General features: G+C 37.4%; 1 protein-coding gene across 3 annotated transcripts in view; it reads left to right on the top strand.

Annotated features, from left to right (window-relative positions):
* The window catches only part of cacnb1 (calcium channel, voltage-dependent, beta 1 subunit), a 72,898-nt gene that overhangs the window by 12,755 nt on the left and 37,145 nt on the right, over window positions 1-22,998 (top strand). Inside the window, exon 1 of one of the 3 annotated variants that reach the window (XM_067413720.1) lies at window positions 20,576-20,766. The exons of the other annotated variants lie outside the window; for them this stretch is intronic. Within the exon in view, the coding sequence (XP_067269821.1) occupies window positions 20,731-20,766 (36 nt within the window). The 5' untranslated portion in view covers window positions 20,576-20,730. Of the gene's footprint in view, window positions 1-20,575; window positions 20,767-22,998 lie in introns of those variants that run through there. 3 annotated transcript variants of the gene reach the window in all.

Below are 22,998 nucleotides of genomic sequence, written 5' to 3'. Positions count from 1 at the left end.
CCCCTGCCACACCTGGATTCACACATTATCAAATGTTCAGTCACCTGCAGCGTTTCTGGCAACAGAGAAAAACTGAATAAAATAAATAGGCTGTCCCCAACTGAAGTTTTCTCTACTCAATTGTTGTTCATTTAAGGCAGGCTATTTTCCAAAATAGCCACAGTAAAAAAGTTAAACAATAATTATAATTTAATATAAAAATAAATAAAAAATAGCAGCAAATGATAAATAAGTTGCAATAATTGTACAGGCCTTTCACTGTGATGTCGAGTTATAGCCTACATTTGTGTGTACACAGTGCTTACATCTACTGTGTTTGTTATATTGTCCGTTTTGCGCAAGGAGTGCGTGCACCGCATCCTGTCAGTAATTGCACTTTTATTATTTATTTTCGTCAACTGAAACTATGATAATCTGCGTGGATTATCATAAATACAACACATGTAGGCTATTTTTTCACAAGGGTCTCTGCGGCAAAAGCGAAAGTACCAGCGGGTGAAATGTTTCGAAATGTCTTTTCGCACCAGTTTCATAGCCTTAAAGGATAGGCCTATATTAAAGATTGTATAGAGGGAATGCATGTGACGTCATCGTCAGCTGGGGCGACTGTGATTACGCCCCACTGAGTGGCAGCACTGGTTTACAGCGCGAATGCAGCGAAAACACACAAAACCAGGCCCGGCGCCAGAAGAGGGGTAGGGGGAGGCTTGTCCACGGACCCAATGGACATCGCTGTTCCGGACTAGAGATGGAGTTGATAATAGCTTGCAATTTTCTCACTCAAACCACTGCCACCTGCTGCTGCTTCAGCTTTTAGAGTGAAAAGCTGCCCATAACTGCTTGTCTAGGATATGTAAGCCTCCGTAAGAATTCGTAATAAATGCATATTATCAGCGAAAAGGAGCTAACAAAAGATCCAGTGTGTGCATCTGTATTTGCACTCATCAAATGATTATATTTCCAACGTGTTTTCGCCTCGGTGAGTAATGTAGCCAATCACAGACATGTTTGTAGATATCTACAACGCAGTTGGCCAATCAATCACAGGTGTTGAATTTGGAATCACTCACCACTCGCTCGGGTGTTTGAGGTGCTGAGTTCAGTTAAACACACGTGTCAATGCTCTGTAAGTGCAGACATTGTGAAAATAAGAGATTCATTGTATACCAACGTCACTGCGGAACTTTGTGAGATTGCGTTTATTGAATGAGTGACAGCTTTTAGTGAATATAAAGTATATTACGACCACTACACGCTTCAAAACACTGACCCATCCACATATACATGCGGGATTCACTCGAAAAATGTGATTAATGACAGTTATAAACATTCATATCGAAATCAGGCTCCTAAAAATGTCAGGAAAACACTATTCCTGGCTGCGTATCATTATCCATGGATAACTGAATCTTTGGTAAGTTGTAAGGATCGTTTGCTCTACTCGTGTTTTCCTCCATTAACTCCCGCAAAGGGGAATGCGATTCCATTTGAATTTTTTGCAGGTTGTTGCAGGACACGGAGGAAATGAAATAGCAAATAGGTGATTTTCTATTAATATTTCAAAATGGCAGGGTCATAACTTGTAAGACATTGGAAATGCGTAAATAAAAATGCAAACGGAAATGCGCGATTTTGGATTGTCACATTTTATGTGTCCACAAATTAAAAACACAATTGCAAATACAATTTGCAATTACTTTTGAAAATTATCCGTGATATTCTTCCATAGGTCAGGAATAAGTGATTGGTTTGTAGACATTTTTGCAGTTTTGTAAACTCCAGATTTTGTAGACATTTTTACAGTTTTGTAAACTAGGCACAGTGTAATAGAGTTTCCAAAGAAACTTTTGTTGAAAGATTAAGCAGCCAATCTGACAGCAGCTACATCGCAAATTGCAAGTAAACTATTTGATAATACTTTGTCTGTAAGTGACCTTTTTATATGGATAATTTTTTCAAAACATGCAATAGTGAGGCAGCACTAGTCCTTTAACAGTGGTCATTTACTGACAAGCTCTAAGAAGCCGCCTCTTAAAAACAGATTATTTAGACAGACAGAGGGTCACAATGAGGGTTTAAAATAATCATTCTTCTAGATATATTTTAGTTTTTTGGGCAAAAAACTTGAAATAAGGGAACCTCTAGGAACATATTTAGGGACTGCTTTCAAACTAAAAACGTAAAACTTTTTATGAAACTGTTTAATAAAACTGTTTTTGCCTTTCATTTACACGACAACAGTGTTTAGGGGTAAACAACAAAAAGTGAATTTGTGAAAACGGTGACATCATACACATGCGTATTACCATTTATCGGTTATGAAAATAAATATCGCTGTATTATTATGGCCAGAATTTTAATATCGGTGGTGGGTACAATTTTATCATTTGCATAACAACAAAAAATAGGTTTGTTTGTCTTTGCTTGTTAATATGTTAATCATTTGTAAAGCGTATAGTTAGGGCTGTGCGATAGTGAAGAAAAATGCGATATGCAATATCTTGTTAAATAATGCGAAATTCGATATGCGATACAATATAGCTATTAGTGTGTAAAATCTATTTAAATTATATAAAAACTATTATTTAAAAACTGAGAACGAAACAATTAGTGTATCACATTCTTTCAGGGAAAAGAAAGCATCGCTACAACTTCTGAAAGTGACCAGCAATTTTTAAGCAAACATTTATGTCACAAATCGTTCGTGTGTGTGTGTGTGTGTGTGTGTGTGTGTGTGTGTGTGTGTGTGTGTGTGTGTGTGTGTCAGACAGCGTGAGACTGCAAGTAATTGTTTTTTGCAAATTATTGCATTTAATAACTCTTTTTAACATCAAGCAAGTCCCATAAGTAACAGTTGTGTGCCCAGTTCATTCTCTGCTCTATGTGTCGACCTAAAACATACACTTCTAACAATGTTGAAGTAGCCTATTAAAATCATTCAGATATTGCGTGCTGTTGCAATATGCATATTGCGACATGTACATTTGCGATATTTTGGTATATTGCACAGCCCTAGTATATATAGTGCATAATAGAGCTGCACGATTAATTGTTAAATGATTGTGATCTCGATTCAAACACCAATGTGACCTCATAACTAAATGACAACAATTCGCCCCTGTATTATACATGTGACAAAATCACAGCGGAACATTCTGATTTGCAGATCTGACCCAGAGAAAGCAGTTATCATGTGTAGGTATGAAACAGTTTCACAAACAGTGAGTCATGGCAAGTCATTTATTTTTTTGATTATTCAAGCCGATTAAAAATAATAATAATTCAAATTAATTAAACATTTAAAATAGACTGCAACAATTAATATTTTGTCCGAACCTTTAGTAAATTAATTTTTTAGTTGTTTAACAAAATGTATTTTTAGTTGTTTGTTTAGAATCGTGAGAGAATCATAATCACTGATTGAAACAACAAAAATTGTGATTCTCAGTTCATCCAGAATTGTGCTAGCATATAGTAAGCAGTGGACTTGTATTATGTTCTTCTTTTTCTTCCTGCATGTACATCTGTCATTTTAGGGAAAGTTCCTTTGTCATGCTGAAATACAATAAAATCAACACCCCACTCCCATGTAGACTGGAAAAGTGGACTCAGATATCACATATCCTCATAAATACCATATATTTAATTATTCTTACATGTGCTCAGAAACTTGTGTACCTTTAAAGATAAAGATATTTAGTGCTATTTAAAAGATATTCCTTCTAGCATACAATGTTCTTAGAAGATTCATGAATATTTATGACCATATAGTAAGTTTCCACATGTGTCTGCCCCCTCTTTGGCAGCAGAAAGTATGAAAACCTGTGTAGGCCTTGGTCTCTTGCGCACCCACGCGTATACACATATGAACAAATATATACACACACACATACACGGTTATGCTCTTATACTGGCCAGGTTTCCATGGTGACAGGGGCCCCGAATCTCCCCGCAGCATGCTACACAGTCGGAAGAGGAGGAGGCAAATGGATTATTGTGTGTGTGTTTTTGTGAGAGTGTGTTAGTGTGTGTTTGAAAGCATATAGACCAATGTGTTGATTGCTGACAAAAACCTGTGGTCACAAACAGCCAGGTTAATATATCAGTCCCACTGTCGGACACACACGCACACACAGACACATTATTGTATTGTTGGGAGGTAATGGGTGTGGCTCTCTAGGCAGTTTCTTAGGATGAGACCCCTGAATAATTGACCCTGTATCCCCATGGACTTTCCTGATGGATTACTTTCTAATTTTCCCATTAGTTTCGGTGCCATTAGATCAGAACTGAGGTTGAGTGCTTCTTGGCTCTCTGAGGACCGGCTGGTGTGTTTGATCATGGCTTCAAATGGCAGCTGCACAACAGAACATCCCCTCACATTTCCCTTTATGCCACGGTCGGTCACACCTGATGCCACACAAAAGCCAATGCGTGCTAGCCGCTTCAGTACATGTGTTTGCATGAGTTGTTTACTGTGTTTGTTTGTCTAAGTTATATCTGTTTTGTCTAGAATGGTATGGTATTTTATATTCATCTCTATGGTTTTATTGCTAGAAAAGAAATCCAGCATATAGAAAGTATATAAAGCGGGATGAGGAGAGTTTACATTTTTGTGTCTTCAGTTAGGTATAGGGGTCATAATATGAATTTTAGATAGGTGCAAGTTTATATATTTTTATGTTGTTGTCATAAGCCCTATTCGAACTTGATTAGTTTTACAAGGGTAGATGGCTTAAAGTAATTTTACCACAGACATAATTTATAACCGATAATAGTTAGGTCCAGTAGAACCATGTATTCATTTAATTAATTAAATTCTGATTTGATTATGTTGGTAATAGTTAATTACTATCTAAGCTAAAATAAGTTTTGTGCCTCTGACAAGTGCTTTCAACCTTTTTTAAATCTAAATTGTAAGCAGAAAACACAATTTGGTGTTTGCCACAGACTTGTCCCACCACCTATAAGGCAGCTTGCCTTTTCGAGCACCTCCATATTTACAACGAGTCTTGTCGGACAGTATTAGTATTACCTGAGGTAATTTTTCCAGACCTTTTTCCAGAAGGTTAAAGTTGCCGTAATTTTTACTGACATTGTCCATAACACTGAGATGGCACATTCGGACGGGACTAAATCACTGAGAAGCGCTGATAATAATTACTTTACCTCGCCTCTCCAGGTTAAACTAATCCTATCTGAATAGGGCTATATTTATTTTTTATTACCATTTTCCACTTTTTCTCTGTACATGTCAAAATGTATGTTGTATCTCATTAGGGCTTTTCACACATGAAATGGTTAACCTGGATCATTCTAAACCCCTGGTAAACTGAAGTATGGGTTATTTTCTTGCTTCACATTTCACACTGCTAATAATTATCCGGGATTAACAAAATAATCCTGGGTATTCGTAAACTGATATTTCACATTATCCTAAACCCATGGGTTTACGTTCTTATTTGCATATTTGCGCAGTGTCATTAATTGGATGACTGCAGCATGTGACCAGTTTACATAAAAGATATAGCATTGCGCATCCAAAAACAGAACTTGTTTTTACAGTGAGGGGCGCCTTTATGAAATAGTTTTCTGTTGGCAGTGAACGTTGTGCGCGCTGTTTGTGCACTCCAGCTTCCACGCTTTTTAACCACTTGCTGCACCTCGAAAAAAAAATCAACTCGGTGGAGGCAGGCTTTCCGTTGTGGTGACGGTCATAGTATGTATACGTATCTATGGTGACGGTAATTTTGATTAGACTGACAGCACAGATGATTTGGGGGTTGCCTAGCAACATAAAAAACACTACACGCTGCTCTTTTAAAATAAAAAAACATAAATCAATACATTTCAACCAAAAAAATGCAGTGCATCTCACGTTTTCAAACCTGAGAAACACGTTCTGTCTAAATTGGCCCTAACACTGCATCGTTTCACACAAGTTTAGCATTGTTTCACACTGTACAAGTTTAGCATTGTTTCACTCTGTACAAGTTTAGCATTGTTTCACACTGTACAAGTTTAACATGGTTTCACACTGTACAAGTTTGGCACAGCAATGCAGAGTTTACACTTACCAGGGGAAAAAAGTGGTGCTATCCCCCGCATCTACACTTACCTAAAGGATTATTAGGAACACCATACTAATACTGTTTGGCCCCCGTTCACCTTCTGAACTGCCTTAATTCCACATGGCATTGATTCAGCAAGGTGCTGAAAGCATTCTTTAGAAATGTTGGCCCATATTGATAGGATAGCACCTTGCAGTTGGAAATTTCCCATTCCACCACATCCCAAAGATGCTTTATTGGGTTGAGATCTGGTGACTGTGGGGGCCATTTTAGTACAGTGAACTCATTGTCATGTTCAAGAAACCAATTTGAAATGATTTGAGCTTTGTGACATGGTGCATTATCCTGCTGGAAGTGGCCATCAGAGGATGGGTACATGGTGGTCATTAAGGGATGGGCATGGTCAGAAACAATGCTCAGGTAGGCCGTGACATTTAAACGATAACCAATTGGCACTAATGGGCCTGAAGTGTGCCAAGAAAACATCTCACACACCATTACACCACCACCACCAGCCTGCACAGTGGTAACAAGGCATGATGGATCCATGTTCTCATTCTGTTTACGCCAAATTCTGACTCTACTATCTGAATGTCTCAACAGAAATCGAGACTCATCAGACCAGGCAACATTTTTGCAGTCTTCAACTGTCCAATTTTGGTGAGCTTGTGCAAATTGTAGCCTCTTTTTCCTATTTGTAGTGGAGATGAGTGGTACCCGGTGGGGTCTTCTGCTGTTGTAGCCCATCCGCCTCAAGGTTGTGTGTTTTGTGGCTGCACAAATGCTTTGCTGCATACCTCGGTTGTAACGAGTATTTATTTCGGTCAAAGTTGCTCTTCTATCAGCTTGAATCAGTCGGCCCATTCTCCTTTGACCTCTAGCATCAACAAGGCATTTTCGGCCACAGGACTGCCGCATACTGGATGTTTTTTCCTTTTCACAACATTCTTTGTAAACCCTAGAAATGGTTGTGTGTAAAATGCCCAGTAGAGTGATTCACTGAGCAGATTGTGAAATACTCAGACTGGCCTGTCTGGCACCAACAACAATGCCACTCTCATAATTGCTTAAATCTCCTTTCTTTCCCATTCTGACATTCAGTTTGGAGTTCAGGAGATTGTCTTGGCCGGGACCACACCGCTAAATGCACTGAAGCAACTGCCATGTGATTGGTTGATTAGATAAGTGCATTAATGAGAAATTAAACAGGTGTTCCTAATAATCCTTTAGGTGAGTGTAAATTACAAGTGAGAAATGTATAGATGCAGCCTGTATATCTCCAAATGGGGGTGGGAGCTCCAAAAAAGGGCATGTCTTGTCATGACACACAATATACAGTTTTACAGGTCCATTTTCAACCCTAGAAATTGTCCCTATAATGAAATGGTCTGTTTTTGCCTTATTTGAAATGAATAATAATGTTGAGATCTGCTCTGATTGGCTCATTTCAGTAGCTCACACAAGTGGAGTTGTTCAGCAAACACACTCGGAAACAGCACAAACGACTTGTGAGCTCTGACAGAACACAGACCAACTGAATGACACTTAAAGCAGAAAATCTCAAATGGAGATTGCTGAAATGCAGCCTACTTGTTATTGGTATTTTCAGATCATCCGCACGTGCAAGAGGGAGAGATTGGCAGATTGCATGTTTTAATTCAGACACCAGAATACTTGTTCTTTTAACAGAAAATCTCTGGTTGGGTGATTTAAATGACTGAAATCTCGCAGCTGCAAGCACAGACATTCGAACGCTCCTCTTCCCCAACAAAGAGAGCTTTTTGTTCAAGTTTTTATTTTTCAAACTACATTTTATTCTCTCTTTTTTTCGTCAGCGATATTGCATGTATACAAATCTGATTCCAAAAAAGTTGGGACACTGTACAAGTTGTGAATAAAAAAGGAATACAATAATTTACAAATCTCATAAACTTATATTTTCTCACAATACAATATATAACATATCAAATGTTGAAATTAAGACATTTTGAAATGTCATGCTAAATATTGTCTCATTTTGCATTTTATGAGAGCTACACATTCCAAAAAAGTTGGAACAGGTAGCAATAAGAGGCCGGAAAAGTTCAATCTTATACATATAAGGAACTTATTAGGTCAATTGGCAACATGATTGGGTATAAAAAGAGCCTCTCAGAGTGGCAGTGTCTCTCAGAAGTCAAGATGGGCAGATGATCACCAATTCCCTCAATGCTGCGGTGAAAAAGAGTGGAGCAATATCAGAAAGGAGTTTCTCAGAAAATTTTTTAAAATAAATTTTAAAAAACTTTAAAAAGAGTTTAGTTATCATCATCTACAGTGCATAAGATCATCCAAACATTTTCACATATTACCACACTATTGATTTTTTTTTTTTTTTATCTTTACGTGTCTTGAAAAAGGCGTTTGGGGCTTCCGGTTCCGCCACCACTAAGATGGCAGTGTAAACACCAGTTTCCTCCAACAGAATACTATAATGCCCTGCTATTTAGAGAATAAACTAAAGAATACCAAAAACAATTGCATAGTAGTGTAATAATGGAGACGATTGAGAAACGAGGAATCGCAAGCTACAGAGGTGAATGCTATAGTAGTAGCAAAGAAGGCGGACGACAGAGTGGCTATGAAAAACCAAAGGGGAACATGGAGCGGATTCTGCAGGAAATCCAAGAGTTCAGAAGAGAGAACAGTCAACAGTTAGATGACATAGAAGATGAGATCAATAAAAAAAAAAACAGAGGATTAAAGAAGCAGAAAAGCTCCAGTTCTTCAGACAAACGTCTGCTTAAAAAAAGTGATGAAAATGTTTTAAATAACATCTAAAGCACGAGGTAACACTCGGTTCTACTCAACTTACATTTTAAAACAAAATCCTCACCAGACAAGATAAATATGCATCATAAGTCATAATGCATAACCCAGGTATTGATTTTTATTTCTTATTTGGGTAACACTTTACAATAACAGGACATGAATAAGCATGTATTAATACATAAATTAATAGTTAATTCAACATGAACTCATGATTAGTTAAGATATGAACTAATCATGAACAAATGAGGAGCTATCATGAACTAAGACATGAGTCATAATGATTCATGCATTAATACAGCAGCATTAATTATATGTTAGTACATGTTTGTTAATTAATGCATTAATTAACATGTATGAGTAAACTAAATCAAACAGGTTCCTTAAAATAAATAAGAAGTACTCTGACTTTTAATTAAACATGTGATTTAATACTGTCATAATTTAAACTGTAAACTGTATTAAAATCTGCCATCTGCAGCTTTGTGACAAATAACATGATTATTTAGCCATCAATTTCACAGATTTGTCTAATCAAACGTGGAAAATAGACTAATAACTACCACTAATAATTTTCATTTGATATATAAACCATTTTCTGATTTTTATAGTTCAATTACATTTAGTCTTTTTTAGCTATAGTTTTCTTCCCGGAACTACAGTATGTAGGGTTTGTTTCTGGTGGGACATTCATTAGTGGCGCTCTCGGTGCTCCTAGAGTGTTAGTTGTGTTCCTTCGGTAATGCTGGCATTTTATCAAATAATAATGTCGACTGCTTTGGTAAACCGAAATAATAATTTAAGAGATGATTAAGAGATTAATTTTTAATTGTTTAAATGTTTATGATTCGATTAGCATTAGCCGGTGGATGTGCTTTGCTTTACATTTAAACGTGCCTTGTGTGTGTCTTTACAGGTATGTTTGGGCTTTAATTTAAGTCCATATAAGTTTAATTATATAAATAAAATAACTAGCCTACAAATACTTTGTATATATATATATTTTTTTTTTGTACCAGGGGTGAAAAGGAATAAGGTTTCTTTGTGTATATGTTAATTCATTTTGTAATTAATGAATTGTTAGTGCATCATAGTGTCATGACTTTACTTCAGGGGGCACATCATTGTTAACTCATGGTTAACTAACCATACACTAACATCAACTCATGGCTTGTTAATGTATGACTATGTCATGACTTTACTTGAGGGGGCACATAGTGATTAATTCATTATTAACTAACCATAAGCGGCTGTGGAGGGCCCTTCACCCACAGGTGTCTAAGGAGGCTTTCCCTCCAAAGCCAGAGATACTCTGGATGTTTAAGGGATCATTTCAAAGAAACCTTAACCTTGGAAGCTACTGTTCGATTTTTGTTTGGTGCATTCAATGTTGATACCTGTATTTGTTTATGTTTCTATTTCAATGTTTTACTAGAGGGGTCTCTTTCAATGTGAATGGAATATTGAACCCAGTAAAACGTAGTAAGATCATTTCAAAAATGAAAAAAGGCACAAGTTGTTTAGTCACAAGAAACGCACTTAAATGATGTGGAGCTTGAAAAATTAAGAAAAATGGGCTTCACAAATATTATTTTCATCATACAAACCCAAGGTGTTGTTGTTTTACTCTCTAACAAAACTTTCGAAACAGACATATATCCAGAAAGATAAAGAGAGCAGATTTATCCTTGTTAGAGGAATGTTAGAAGGGACATATCATCCCGAACATATACGCTCCTCCTGGGAGTAACATCTCATTCTTTAAGAAGATTTTTTTATATGATAATGAGCAACTCTGAAGGATTATTGATGGCTTATTTCAGCAGCTCACAGCAGTTCAGTGAAGAGGCTCGTGAGTCCTGACCGTCCTGACAGAACACAGACCGATTAATGACACTTTAAACAGAACATCTCAAATGGAGATTAATAAAATGCAGCTTACTTGTTTATTGGTGTTTTCAGATCATCCGCTCGCGAGAAAGAGAGAGAGAGAGAGCGAGCTCGCGTGCATATGGTTGCCAGATTGTACATGTTTAGATACAACATGTTTGTGTCCTTTTCACAGAAAAGCTCTGCTTGGGGAATTGAAATGACTGAAATCTGGCAACCACACGAACGCTCTTCATTCCCTCAGACAAAACCAAAACAGTGATTTTAAATTTGTCTTTTTTTGTCAACGATATTCGATGTTTATATAACGTTAGTCACAATGTAGGCTATGCAGTGACTGTGATGTACTCTGAAATACAAGCATGCAAAAACATTATACTTAAGTTCTCAAAAATATAAATATATATTTTTGTACAAAATGAATAGCCTTGTCAAATGACTATCGTTTTAACTTATATGGTGGAAAAGGTGACATTTGATAGAAGGATCAAGTGAACGATCTGTAAGCAAAAGTATCTACGGTTGTATTTTGTAATACAAAATAATATTACCCTTTGTCATTAGTCACACTATTTAGTTTTGTATGGTACTTTGTGTTTCCTATTGTTACTGTACTAGCATCTTGCATTATCTAGACAAAACTGTCTCTCTAAGAAACTTTCAATTTAATCAGAAATGGTTTAAACAGTCAATAAGTGGATAAAATCGCTACTTACTGCTTGCAGGAATACAGTTTTAAATGCCACTTTCTTCAGTTTAAGACGCTGAGCGAAGCTTGCTTGAAATGGGCCAGATGAACGATCTTGAATTAAATTGTTGTGGTATCAGATAATAAACATCAACCATGACTGTTGACATTTTTTATCTGTGGGAAGGATATGAAAAGTCCTCATGTCCCCTGCACAGCCTGGAACATGACATTTGTGTCAATGAGAGCTGCCGTTTTCGCTATCCTCGAGTGTCACTTGTTTACCTGCAGTCCCGATGATTCGGCTCCGTCAGTTCCGCCTGACAATGAACATGTTTTGACGGATGCAAATGTTGGGGACAAACATATAAATGATCCCCAACGATTGCGTCACCGGTGGCGTTATGCTGAGAATCATTTATTTTTCTGTGGTGTTTTTCATACGCAAGATTTACATATGAAGGAGGAGGCAATGGTGTTTGAGACTCACAGTATGTGATGTCCATGTACTGAACTCTTATTATTTCTCCATGGCAAGGTTAATTCAATTTTTCATTCTCGGTCACCTTTAACTGAGGCAATAAATAGACTAAAAACAATAAAAATCACCAGGAAGTGATGGTTTTAGAACCGAATGGTATAACGCATTTAAAGTGGAGCTCTTGCCCATACTGCTAAGTACATGTAATTGGGCATTGAAAAAAGCAGAGACCCCACCTCCTGGAAAGTGGCTATCATTACTCTTATACACAAAGGGGGGAAAGACAAGATTGAATGCACATCATACAGGCCGATTTCGATTCTTAATGTTGACTACCGTATATATACATCTATAATGACCAAAAGAATGGAAAAATGACTCCCCAACTTAATCCATAATGACCAAACAGGGTTTAAATGCGACAAATGCAAGAAAAAATAAGACGTACTTTGCACATTATGGACCACATTAAACAACATAAGATGAAGGTTCTACTTCTAAGCCTGGATGTGCAAAAAGTCTGTGACTCAGTCAGCTGGCAATATCTTTTTAAAGTCTTATCCAAATTTGGTTTCAGTGAAATAATGATGCACAGCGTTAAAGCTATTTACGAGAATGGCAAGAATCAAAATAAATGGTCACTTACCTAAACCACTTAAGTTAACCACATTGCTTCTCTTTGCAATGTTTTTAGAACCACGAGCCTAACATACTCGACAGAATGACAAAATTGAGGGACTACAAATTAACAATGAAGAACATAAAAAAGCGTGTTATGCGGACAACGTCCTCCTTTAGAAAATCTGAGGTTTTTCTGCTGGAAGTCCTGATGTCCTTAAAAAACTTTGTTTCTATATCAGGATATAAATTAACGTTAATAAAAACCGAAACTCTTACATATAATTTTAGTCCATGTGAAAAATTTAAGTAAACGTACCCTCTGAGATGGTAGACAAAATCTTTCAGATAAATGGGAGTGATTTTACCTAAGGATTTATCAAAATGAGCCATAAAATCAATGAGGATCTTATAAGGTGTAATCTCACACCCTTTCTGAGTTTAAGCTAGAGAATTAAAACAACTAAAACCAACATCTTACAAAGATTCCTATATCTGTTCCAAATGCTACCAGTTATGATTACTTTAAACCAATTGGCTGAATGGGACAAAATGATATCAAGATTCCTATGGCAAGGAGGGAAAAAAACAGTCCGATATAAAACATTACAACTATCAAAACAGAAAGGCAGCTGGGGTCAACCATCCCTGAGGAATGAATACATCTCATGCTCATAAAAGATGAGAGCGTTACTCTGTTGGTGCAATCCCACTTACAAAGCACAATTGAAAGACACTGAATGCAGTGTGGTACCTGATTTTCATATAAGCTGCATTATGGGACAAAAACTTACAACAATGTATAGACAGACTTGAGAATCCGTGGGCAGGATCCTCTCTTGAGGTCTAGAGATCATTATTAGAAACACAAATTGGATGAAGATATTAAAATTCTGAGTTGGTGTGCCTACGATTCAGATTTCAAACCAAATAAATTTGACAATAGATTCCAAGTTGGGAATAAAAAAATGTTTAGATGCCTTCAACTCCGACATCCGACTACAATCATAAAATATAAAAAAAAGGATACTAGAGAAGCCAGTAAACCTTTTGTCCACCTATTTATTGATGCATATGAATCAAACATAAAAGATGACTTATTTCCCTATTGTATAAGAGTCTGTAAAATGTAGAAACTTCCTCAATAAAATACATACAGGGAAAATGGGAACGGGAAAGAGGTCTAACAATAACAGACAATGAATTGGAGGTAATTTGTGTATGGAAAATTACAAAATCCCATGAATGGTAGGAATTTTGCTGGAAAAAATGTAGCTTGATATTTCATCACTCCACTTAAGAAGATACACCAAAGTAATGGTAATTCCCAGTGCTGGCGGAATTGTGGATTTCAGGGTGCAGATCATTACCATGTGTTCTGGGAATGTCCAAATATACAAAGTTTACTGGAAAGATATGGCTACATAAAGAAATACAGGATGTTTTTAACACGCATATACCAATTGATTTCAAAATCATATACCTAGGTTATATTACCCCCGAACTGAGTGCTATTGACAAATAGTAATACTGGCAAAAAGGAAAAAAGTCCATAACTAAGGATGTTGCAGACTGGACCTACAGTTAACAATTGGATAGATGTGACTAATATATATATATATATATGGAAAAGGTTATGTTTTCTCTCAACCTAATGTTACACGTATTTATTAAACACTGAGCAGATTTTGAAGTTGAACGAATGTCCACTTCTTATTTGAATTCTTTCTTTTTGGATTTCCCAATGTATCTCATTGATGTGAACAGAACTGAATAATCCCAAACTATACAGACCCAAACTATTTCTATTTATTTATTCATTTTATGTAGGCTACTTACTCTTTGCTCTCTTTTTTTTTCTTTGCTATATATACATATTGTCAAAAGGTAATGGATATTTGGAACAAGAAACTATTGATACAAATCCCTTGGTTCTGTAAAATGTGAAATTTCCTAATAAAAAAATAATTTGAAAAAGACAAAGTCGGTTGCTAACAAGTGGTTAAATGGGACTACAGAGGCTGTAGTGTAGATTAACGTCAAACGGGTTACCTCAGTCTGTTTTTACAGCCTCATTATGCCCATAATTGTGCTCTTATAAACTATTCTAACTTGTAAATATTTTGAGATGAGAACTGAAAAAGTTGAAAGTTTAAGCCCAAAGTATACTTCGGCCATCCACGCACATTCGTGCACCGTCCGTGTGACTTAATTTTCTTCATCAGGAGGGTTCGCGAACATCCACATGCCCTGTCCGTACAACAGCGCATGCCCAAGAAAGACAGCCCAATTTGAGAGAACGCGCAACCGGTGCACGTACAACATCATATGAGCCAGAAGAGTCACTAAAATTGAGCATGTCTCGAACTCAGCACGTCCTTTTGACAACATCCTTGGAAGTCCCATCCCTGTACATTTACATTTACATTTAATCATTTAGCAGACGCTTTTATCCAAAGCGACTCACAAAAAAGGGGAGAGCAATAGAAGCAACGAAACAAACCAGGCCAACAACCTGTAAGAGCTGTAAGAAGTCTCAGTTAATCAAGCACAGTACACAATTTTTTTTTTGGGACAAACAAACAAAATTTAATGGATAGTTAAGTGCTATTCTTTATTGGTCAGGTGCAATTGGAAAAGATGTGTCTTAAGATGTTTTTTAAAAATGGCTACAGACTCGGCAGCACAAATTGAGATCGGCAGGTCATTCAACCAGGTGGGAACAGTCCAGGAAAATGTCCGTGAGAGCGATTTCATGCCTCTTTGGGATGGAACGATGAGGTGTCGCTCACTCGCAGAACGCAAGCTTCTGGAGGGTGTGTAAGTCTGAACAAGCGAGTTTAGGTATATTGGTGCAGAGCCAGTGGTTGTTTTGTAGGCGAGAACTAGTGCCTTGAATTTGATGCGAGTGGCCATTGGCACCCAATGCAGTCTGATTAAGAGAGGCGTGACATGCGCTCCCTTCGGCTCATTAAAGACCACTCTCACCGCTGCATTCTGGATCAGCTGCAAGGGTTTGATAGTGCATGCTCGAAGGCCAGCCAGAAGAGCATTACAATCGTCCAGTCTGGAGAGAACAAGAGCTTGAACCAGGAGATGTGCAGCCTGTTCTGATAGGAAGAGTCTAATCTTTCTAATGTTGTATAAAGCAAATCTGCAGGACCGGGCTGTTGCAGTAATGTGGTCAGTAAAATTTAACTGGTCATCAATCACAACTCCAAGGTTCCTGGCTGTCCTGGATGGAGTTATGTTTGATGAACCAAGCTGAATGGAGAAATTTTGATGAAGTGCTAGGTTGGTTGAGAAAACAAGTAATTCTGTCTTTGCAAGACTGAGTTGAAGGTGATGCTCCTTCATCCAGTCAGAAATGTCTGTCAGACAGGCAGCGATATGAACACTGACTGTAGGATCATCTGGTTGAAATGAGAAGTAGAGTTGAGTGTCATCAGCATAGCAGTGATAGGAGAAGCCGTGTTTCTGAATGACAGAGCCTAATGATGACATGTAGATGGAGAAGAGAAGTGGTCCAAGCACTGAGCCCTGGGGTACCCCAGTAGCTAGATGATGTGACTTAGACACTTCACCTCTCCATGACACCCTGTAGGACCTACCTTAGAGGTAAGACTTGAACCACTGGAGAGCAGTTCCTTAGATCCCCATCTTCTTAAGTGTTGACAGGAGGATCTGGTGGTTAACTGTGTCAAAAGCAGCAGACAGATCCAGATGAGCACTGAGGATTTGGATCAGCCTGTACCCCCCTCCAGACTGAGGGAGGGGGACTTGATAATAGTGTGTGTCATTTTCTCACTCAAACCACTGCCACTGCTGCTTCTGCTACTGATTGCTTTTAGAGGGAAAAGCTACCCAACAGATCTGTTTCTTTCTAACAATATAATATTATTAGCAAAAAAAAAAAAAAAAGAAAAAAAGAATTGTTTTGTATTAATGCTTATCAAATGATTTTTTTTAAATTTTTTATGCTTTTTCACTTTGGTGAGTAGCCAATCACAGACATGTTTGTTGATTTCTACAACGCAAAATTAGAATCCAATCACTGCTCGAGTTTTTGTCCAGTGCTGAGTTCTGCATGTCAAAATCCTCCCTAACAAAGTTATTACACAAAGACATTATGTAAATAAGAGATTCATTGTGTCGTCAGCTTCACTGACTAATACATTTAATGCAATTTTAAACACAACCCTTTTGTTTTTCGCCCCATTTTTCATGAGCTAAACCCAAAGATCCAAGACTTTTTCCATGTACACAAAAGGCCTATTTCTCTAAAATATTGTTCACAAATCTGTCTAAATCTGTGTTAGTGAGCCCTTCTCCTTTGCCGAGATAATCCATACACCTCACAGGTGTGGCATATCAAGATGCTGACAGCATGATTATTGCACAGGTGTGATGCTGAAATTGTGGGACTGTGGTGTAATCCGTTTATAGCCTATAGCCTTCAGTAGTCTGTTTATAGAGATACTTTAATCCAAAGTGACATGCAAGTGTTTGTCCAGCTGACCAACACTACATTTATTACAAGACAAATTTACAACAGATGGCACACAGTTACAGGAAATGTGGCTATGTGCTATGGATTTACCATAGATTTCTGCATGAATTAGAAATACAATTTGATCCGATTTTGCACTAAATGCAAGGCATACCAATAGACAGTCTGCTTAAAGGTGCCCTAGAATGATTTGAAACAATATTTTAAATTGTTCTCTGATATCTAAATAGAGGGTATGTGGCTTATTTAAGGTCAAAAATTGTCCAGATACGGTTTTACAGGTCCATTTACAATCATATAAATTGTCCCTAGGATGTAATGCTCTGTTTTTGCCTTATTTGGAAGCGTCATGAATATTAATGCGAGAGTTCTGCTCTGATTGGCCGTTTCAACTGCACAGCTCAGTGACAGCTAACACATCTATACCATTACTCATGGCAATGATTTTACAATGATAGCTTCTTAACTATGAATCACAAACTGAACTAGGTAGTGTGTAAATATGTTGTTTGTACAGTAACGTTACACATTGACAGTTGAGTACTGATTTAAAAGTCTATTTATTTTGACAAAGAAATGTAGAAGCCACTCAAAATAGTCAGTGTCATGTTTACTACTCACCTGCTGCAAAATAATCATACTCCAGTTCTCAAAAATGTATATTTATTTAACAAATTGACTAGAATCCTTGTCAAGTGACTGTCATTTGAACTTAGATGGTGGAGAAGGTGACATTAGCTACAAGAATCGAGTGAGCGATCTGTAAGCAACTAAACAGTAGTAGTAAACGTAGTTAGCTTCTGAGTTATGTGTTAATGATGAAATATAGGCTAATTTAGATTTCAATCCGTCAAAAGAGATCGACATACGTATCTACTGTTGTATCTTATGACAACACTGGCAGGAAATTATATTAACTGTTGTCATTTGACACACTTGTTATGTGAGCTACCTGGAGTTTCCAATAGTTACTTTAGCATCTTGTGTTGAATCTAGACAACACAGGGGATATTATCGTAATGTTATCTTACTATGAAACTTTCAATTTAATCAGAAATTGGTTCGACAGTCAAGATGTGGATAAAATCACTACTTACTGCTTGCAGGAATACGGTTGGAATCGGCCCTTTCTTCAGTTTTAGATGCTGAGCGAATCCTGCTTGATATTTTCCCAGGTTTGAAAAACTCTCCGTGGTGAAATGGGCCGAGCAAACGATCAACTTTTAATTAAATTGTTGCCGGATCCCAGCGGTTGTGTCACTGTTGCTATTATTTTGAAAATAGCCTGTTTTTCCGTGGTGTTTTTCACAAACAAAATTTACATATAAAGTAGGAGGTAATGGTGTTTTAGACTCACTGTATGATGTCCATGTACTGAACTCTTATTATTTCACTATGGCATGGTTAATTCAATTTTTCGTTCTAGGGCACCTTTAAAGCTACACTGTGTGATATTTTCTCCCATCTAGTGGTGAAAGGGTATATGACCATCCACTGAATAATAGTTTCTGTTCCTCTCAATTTCGATTTCGTTTCAACTCCTACGGTGGCCGATTTAGTAATGGCTTCCAGTTCGACCTCTTCGGTGAGTGTTGCTTCAACTTAAGTGATGAGGTTACTTTTGAAAACTATTATAATTTGCAGTTATTTAATTTACCAAATGATCTATGATCAAATGAATCTATGTAAAATGAATAATAGTTTTACGTTTTCGTTATTTTTAACCAGTTCATTGCTAACATCAGCTATCAGGTTCCCAGACGAATGCAAGCTCTTAGTAAAGTAACTTTTATCAGTGCTATCATTATTCTGTATATTGTACAACACCACTAGCGTAAGGCAAACAAATTATAATGCAATTAAAATATTAATCTCATGTTATCCGTCATAGAACACTGATTTATGTTATAAGGTAAACAATACTTTTTCATCATTGACGCGAGGAAAACTAACGTTATCATAGACGTCGTTCTAGTGTTATGCACAGCACACCATGATATAATTAGCCAAGCAACAATAAAACTTCCAATATACACAAATAGGCTGAATTAATATTACCTGTCGAGAAGAAAGCAGGCAACGTCGGCGTTCTTTTTAAAATCGTTGCTCCTCATGAGCTCTTTCCATCTTGGAAAGGCCACTCCAATATTTACTTTTGTCTTGTTGATTTGCCCGTTGCGTTGCCGTCTTAATTCTCTTTTCCGCTTCCTTGGCGACTCTGATACATATTCCGCAATGTTACTAGGTCCCCGACCCGGGTCGAATTCGGTAATCAATTCCGGGACGTGGTTGCTCTCACACAGAAGGCAACCCGGCAATGTTCCGGGAATATTGCGGGTCCGACGTGCAGTGTGAAAGGGGCTTAAGAGTGATGATCCTCCATCATCATATAGCAGCCTCAAGCAATCCTCCTCTTCACATTCGACACGGTGCCATCGAATGTAAAAACGCGAAAGGCGAAGCTTGAATTTACGGGTATGTCCCTCTTTGGCAAATGTACTTTCAAGATGGAGGGGCAACATGGCGACCGCCATCCGAACCCCTAACACGTATGTATTTTCAATGGTATATTATAAAATGACGAGAATGCATTATTACTTGAACGAAGTAAATATACATTAATGAGCACATATATTTTTGAAAGAATTAAGTGATTTTAGCTAAGAATAAACTAAAAAAGTTACACAGTGTAGATAATCTCAAAATGTTCAAATTCTGGCAGGTTTATCTGCCCAACAATATATATATATATATATATATATATATATATATATATATATATATATATATATATATATATATATATATATATATATATATATATATATATATATATATATATATATATATATATATATAATATCAGTCTATCGCTAAGAGGGTCACATGCAGGTGATTTTGAACTAAATGAAGCTGTTCTACTTGAGTTCTGAGTGAGTCAGCCTCAGGTGAAGTGACTGACTAAACGGATGTGTGGGATCTACCAGTAACAGACACAATGAGTCAGGTGCCCTTCTGTCATGTAGAGGATTGTTTAAGATTGTCTCTCACTATTACTCCTGCTTTCTTTCTTTCTTTCTTTCTTTCTTTCTTTCTTTCTTTCTTTCTTTCTTTCTTTCTTTCTTTCTTTCTTTCTTTCTTTCTTTCTTTCTTTCTTTCTTTCTTTTGGGCTGACGTTTACACTTTTTCTGGCACTCATACTGGAGCTAAACACGGAAGAGACTGAGTGAGAGAGAGAGAGATCTGCCCCTGCCTGTAACAGCTAAATTTAACCCCTCAGTCTGCAAATGTAGCACAAGTCCTGCAATTTGACCCCCCCCCCCATTCTCTCTCTCTCTCTCTCTCTCTCTCTCTCTCTCTCTCTCTCTCTCTCTCTCTCTCTCTCTCTCTCTCTCTCTCTCTCTCTCTCGTTTTACCCCCTTCAACTTAGAAACTGAGTACAGGTTTCAGCTGTGTGTGTGTTTGTGTGTCAGAATGAGCCAGGAGGGGGTGTTGAGGTTAGCAGAGCAATTGGTCACTTTCTGACACACGTATAGTCCTCTGCCTAACTTTTGAAACACACACATTAATACATACCCTTGTGTGACACACACGCACATCGCATTCGGTGTGGACTTGGATCTTTGGGTGTGACTCTGTGTTACCGTGGCAAGGAGCGAGTGCCATGGAGACCAACGCACGGATTCAAAGGCCCGCAATGGTAAGAAACACCTGGAAACGTGTGAGTGTGTGATAGGGTTAAGTGTACTAACAACTGTAAAAAAAAACCTGCCTCGGACATGGATCTTTCCAACAAGTCTTATTTGCGCCTTCTCTCTACCTCTCTCTCATTTTATTTTATTTTCTCGCTCTCTCTCTCATTCTCTCTCTCTCTCTCTCTCTCTCTCTCTCTCTCTCTCTCTCTCTCTCTCTCTCTCTCTCTCTCTCTCTCTCTCTCTCTCTCTCTCTCTCTCTCTCTCTCTCTCTCTCTCTCTCTCATGCTGCTGTCTGATTCCATTTTGGGCTGGGCAGCTGCTTAGGCCTGCTGGGTTTAAATTAGACCTCCAGCACTGCTCAGGGACCTTGCTGGTACTGGCTGCCCTGTCACAGGACCCTTTGCTTGGGTTTCTATCTGGCCCTGACACATGGAGTGTGATTATTTAACAAAACCAAATGTACCAATGAATAAGTGTTATTTATGGAGTTATTCTTAAAGTCCTTAACTAACCTTATCAGGTGCGATTAATTATGTTTCCTCAATGATCACTTTAAACAAGCTTTTTTTGGTGAGGCTGAACAATAAATAAGGGTGAAAACATCTCTATGTAGGTGCTTTTTCAAACAATGTTCAGTCAAATCACTAGCAGTGCCTTGCTTTGTCTAGTTGTGTCTTGTGCATTTGCAACGCTAAAATGCTGTGATGTAAGGTAATAGAGCAGGTGAAATGCTGGGGGAAATTTCTTTGTATTTGAGGAAAAATCAGGGTCACAGTGACTAAGGCTTGACTGAATCTCAGTTGGCTCAGTAAATTTGTGTTGCTTCAATGTGAATTTGAAATTATGAAAGTAATAAATTTTTTACTAAATAATAAATATGCAGCCTAAGTATACAGATTTGTTTTTGATTTGACATAATCGTTTGTCTCATCGTCAACAAATGTAATCTCATAGCAGGGTATTTGTCAAATGTATAACTGTAAGAAAAATATCTTTCAGTCTGATGGTCACATTCTGTCTAGCATAATAAAGCTGTGATTTATTGCTTAAGTGTCTTGAAGACGGCTTGAAGTGGATTGAAGATGCCTAGGATCAGATTCATGTAGATTATGAGGATGATATCATATCAGATGCTTACATGAGCAAACACAATTCAGGGTTTATTTGGAAGCATACGGTGGCTGAGAGAGCTCAATGCACTGCAACTGAAGAAAACACATGCAAATAGAAAAAACACAAGCAAATTAAGAAAATATCTTCAGTTTTCAACGCAACGCAAATACAAAAACATGTGAATGATGATGATGATGATGATGATGATTATTAGGCTACTTTTATAATTAAATACTTTTACAGTTAATTTATCGTAATAATTTCATAACGCATCACAGTTTAACCGACGCGATTAGGTAACTCTTAATTACAGTTACTCTCTTCTATTTTTTTCTCACTAGGCTACGTATTGTCTACAATTTCTGCAGTGAATAATTGACTGGGGTTTCAGACTTCTTCACCAACATGTCTAATGCAAAGTTTGCACATAATTGATATCCATTGACTTGCCTTCATGGTTTAAATGCAAATGTTTATCTTAATCAACATTTGCTCGTAAAACGATGAGCAACGATTCAAAGCGCAAGTCACATCCCAAGATAATAAAATTTGTAAGTAAATGATTAAATAAATTATTTATTAATAATAATTTATTAATAATAACAGTCACCTTTATTTATATGTGGCTTTTTACAATGCCGATTGTTTCAATGCAGCTTTGCAGTGTTAACAGGAAAATAATGCAACAGAATTTGATTCGGCTGTACAGCCGCTCTGGAGAAAACAGTCAAGTCATCTAGCTCATTTCAATTGTCATATAGTGTCAATGCAGAGTTTAAAATTAAGTGTCCCCAACTCAGCAAGCCAAAAGCCAAAGGCGGCTATTTTATAGTACATTCACGCAAGCCCCCCTGAGAATTGTAAAATGGTTAATAAAGTGGCTGGGACCGCTTATTGTTCAGTATTTACTCTTCAATGGTGTGGTGGTCGATGACCTGAAAGGTGAGGGGGGTTGTTTGTGTACTGTTGCGTTGCGAGTATTTTGGTGCGTTGTGAACTGTTGCAGCGCGTTTCTGTATTTTGTTGTGTTGTGAACTTTTGCAGCATGTGTTGTCAAACTGATGAAGAGGTTTTCTTTATTTGTAGATGTTTTTTCTATTTGCATTTGTTTTCTTCAGTTGCAG

The sequence above is a fragment of the Pseudorasbora parva genome, chromosome 2 (genome assembly GCF_024679245.1).
Source record: "Pseudorasbora parva isolate DD20220531a chromosome 2, ASM2467924v1, whole genome shotgun sequence".
NCBI classification, from domain to species: Eukaryota; Metazoa; Chordata; class Actinopteri; order Cypriniformes; family Gobionidae; genus Pseudorasbora; species Pseudorasbora parva.
Note: the sequence above shows the minus strand (reverse complement) of the source record. Positions and strands in the feature narration are given on the sequence as shown.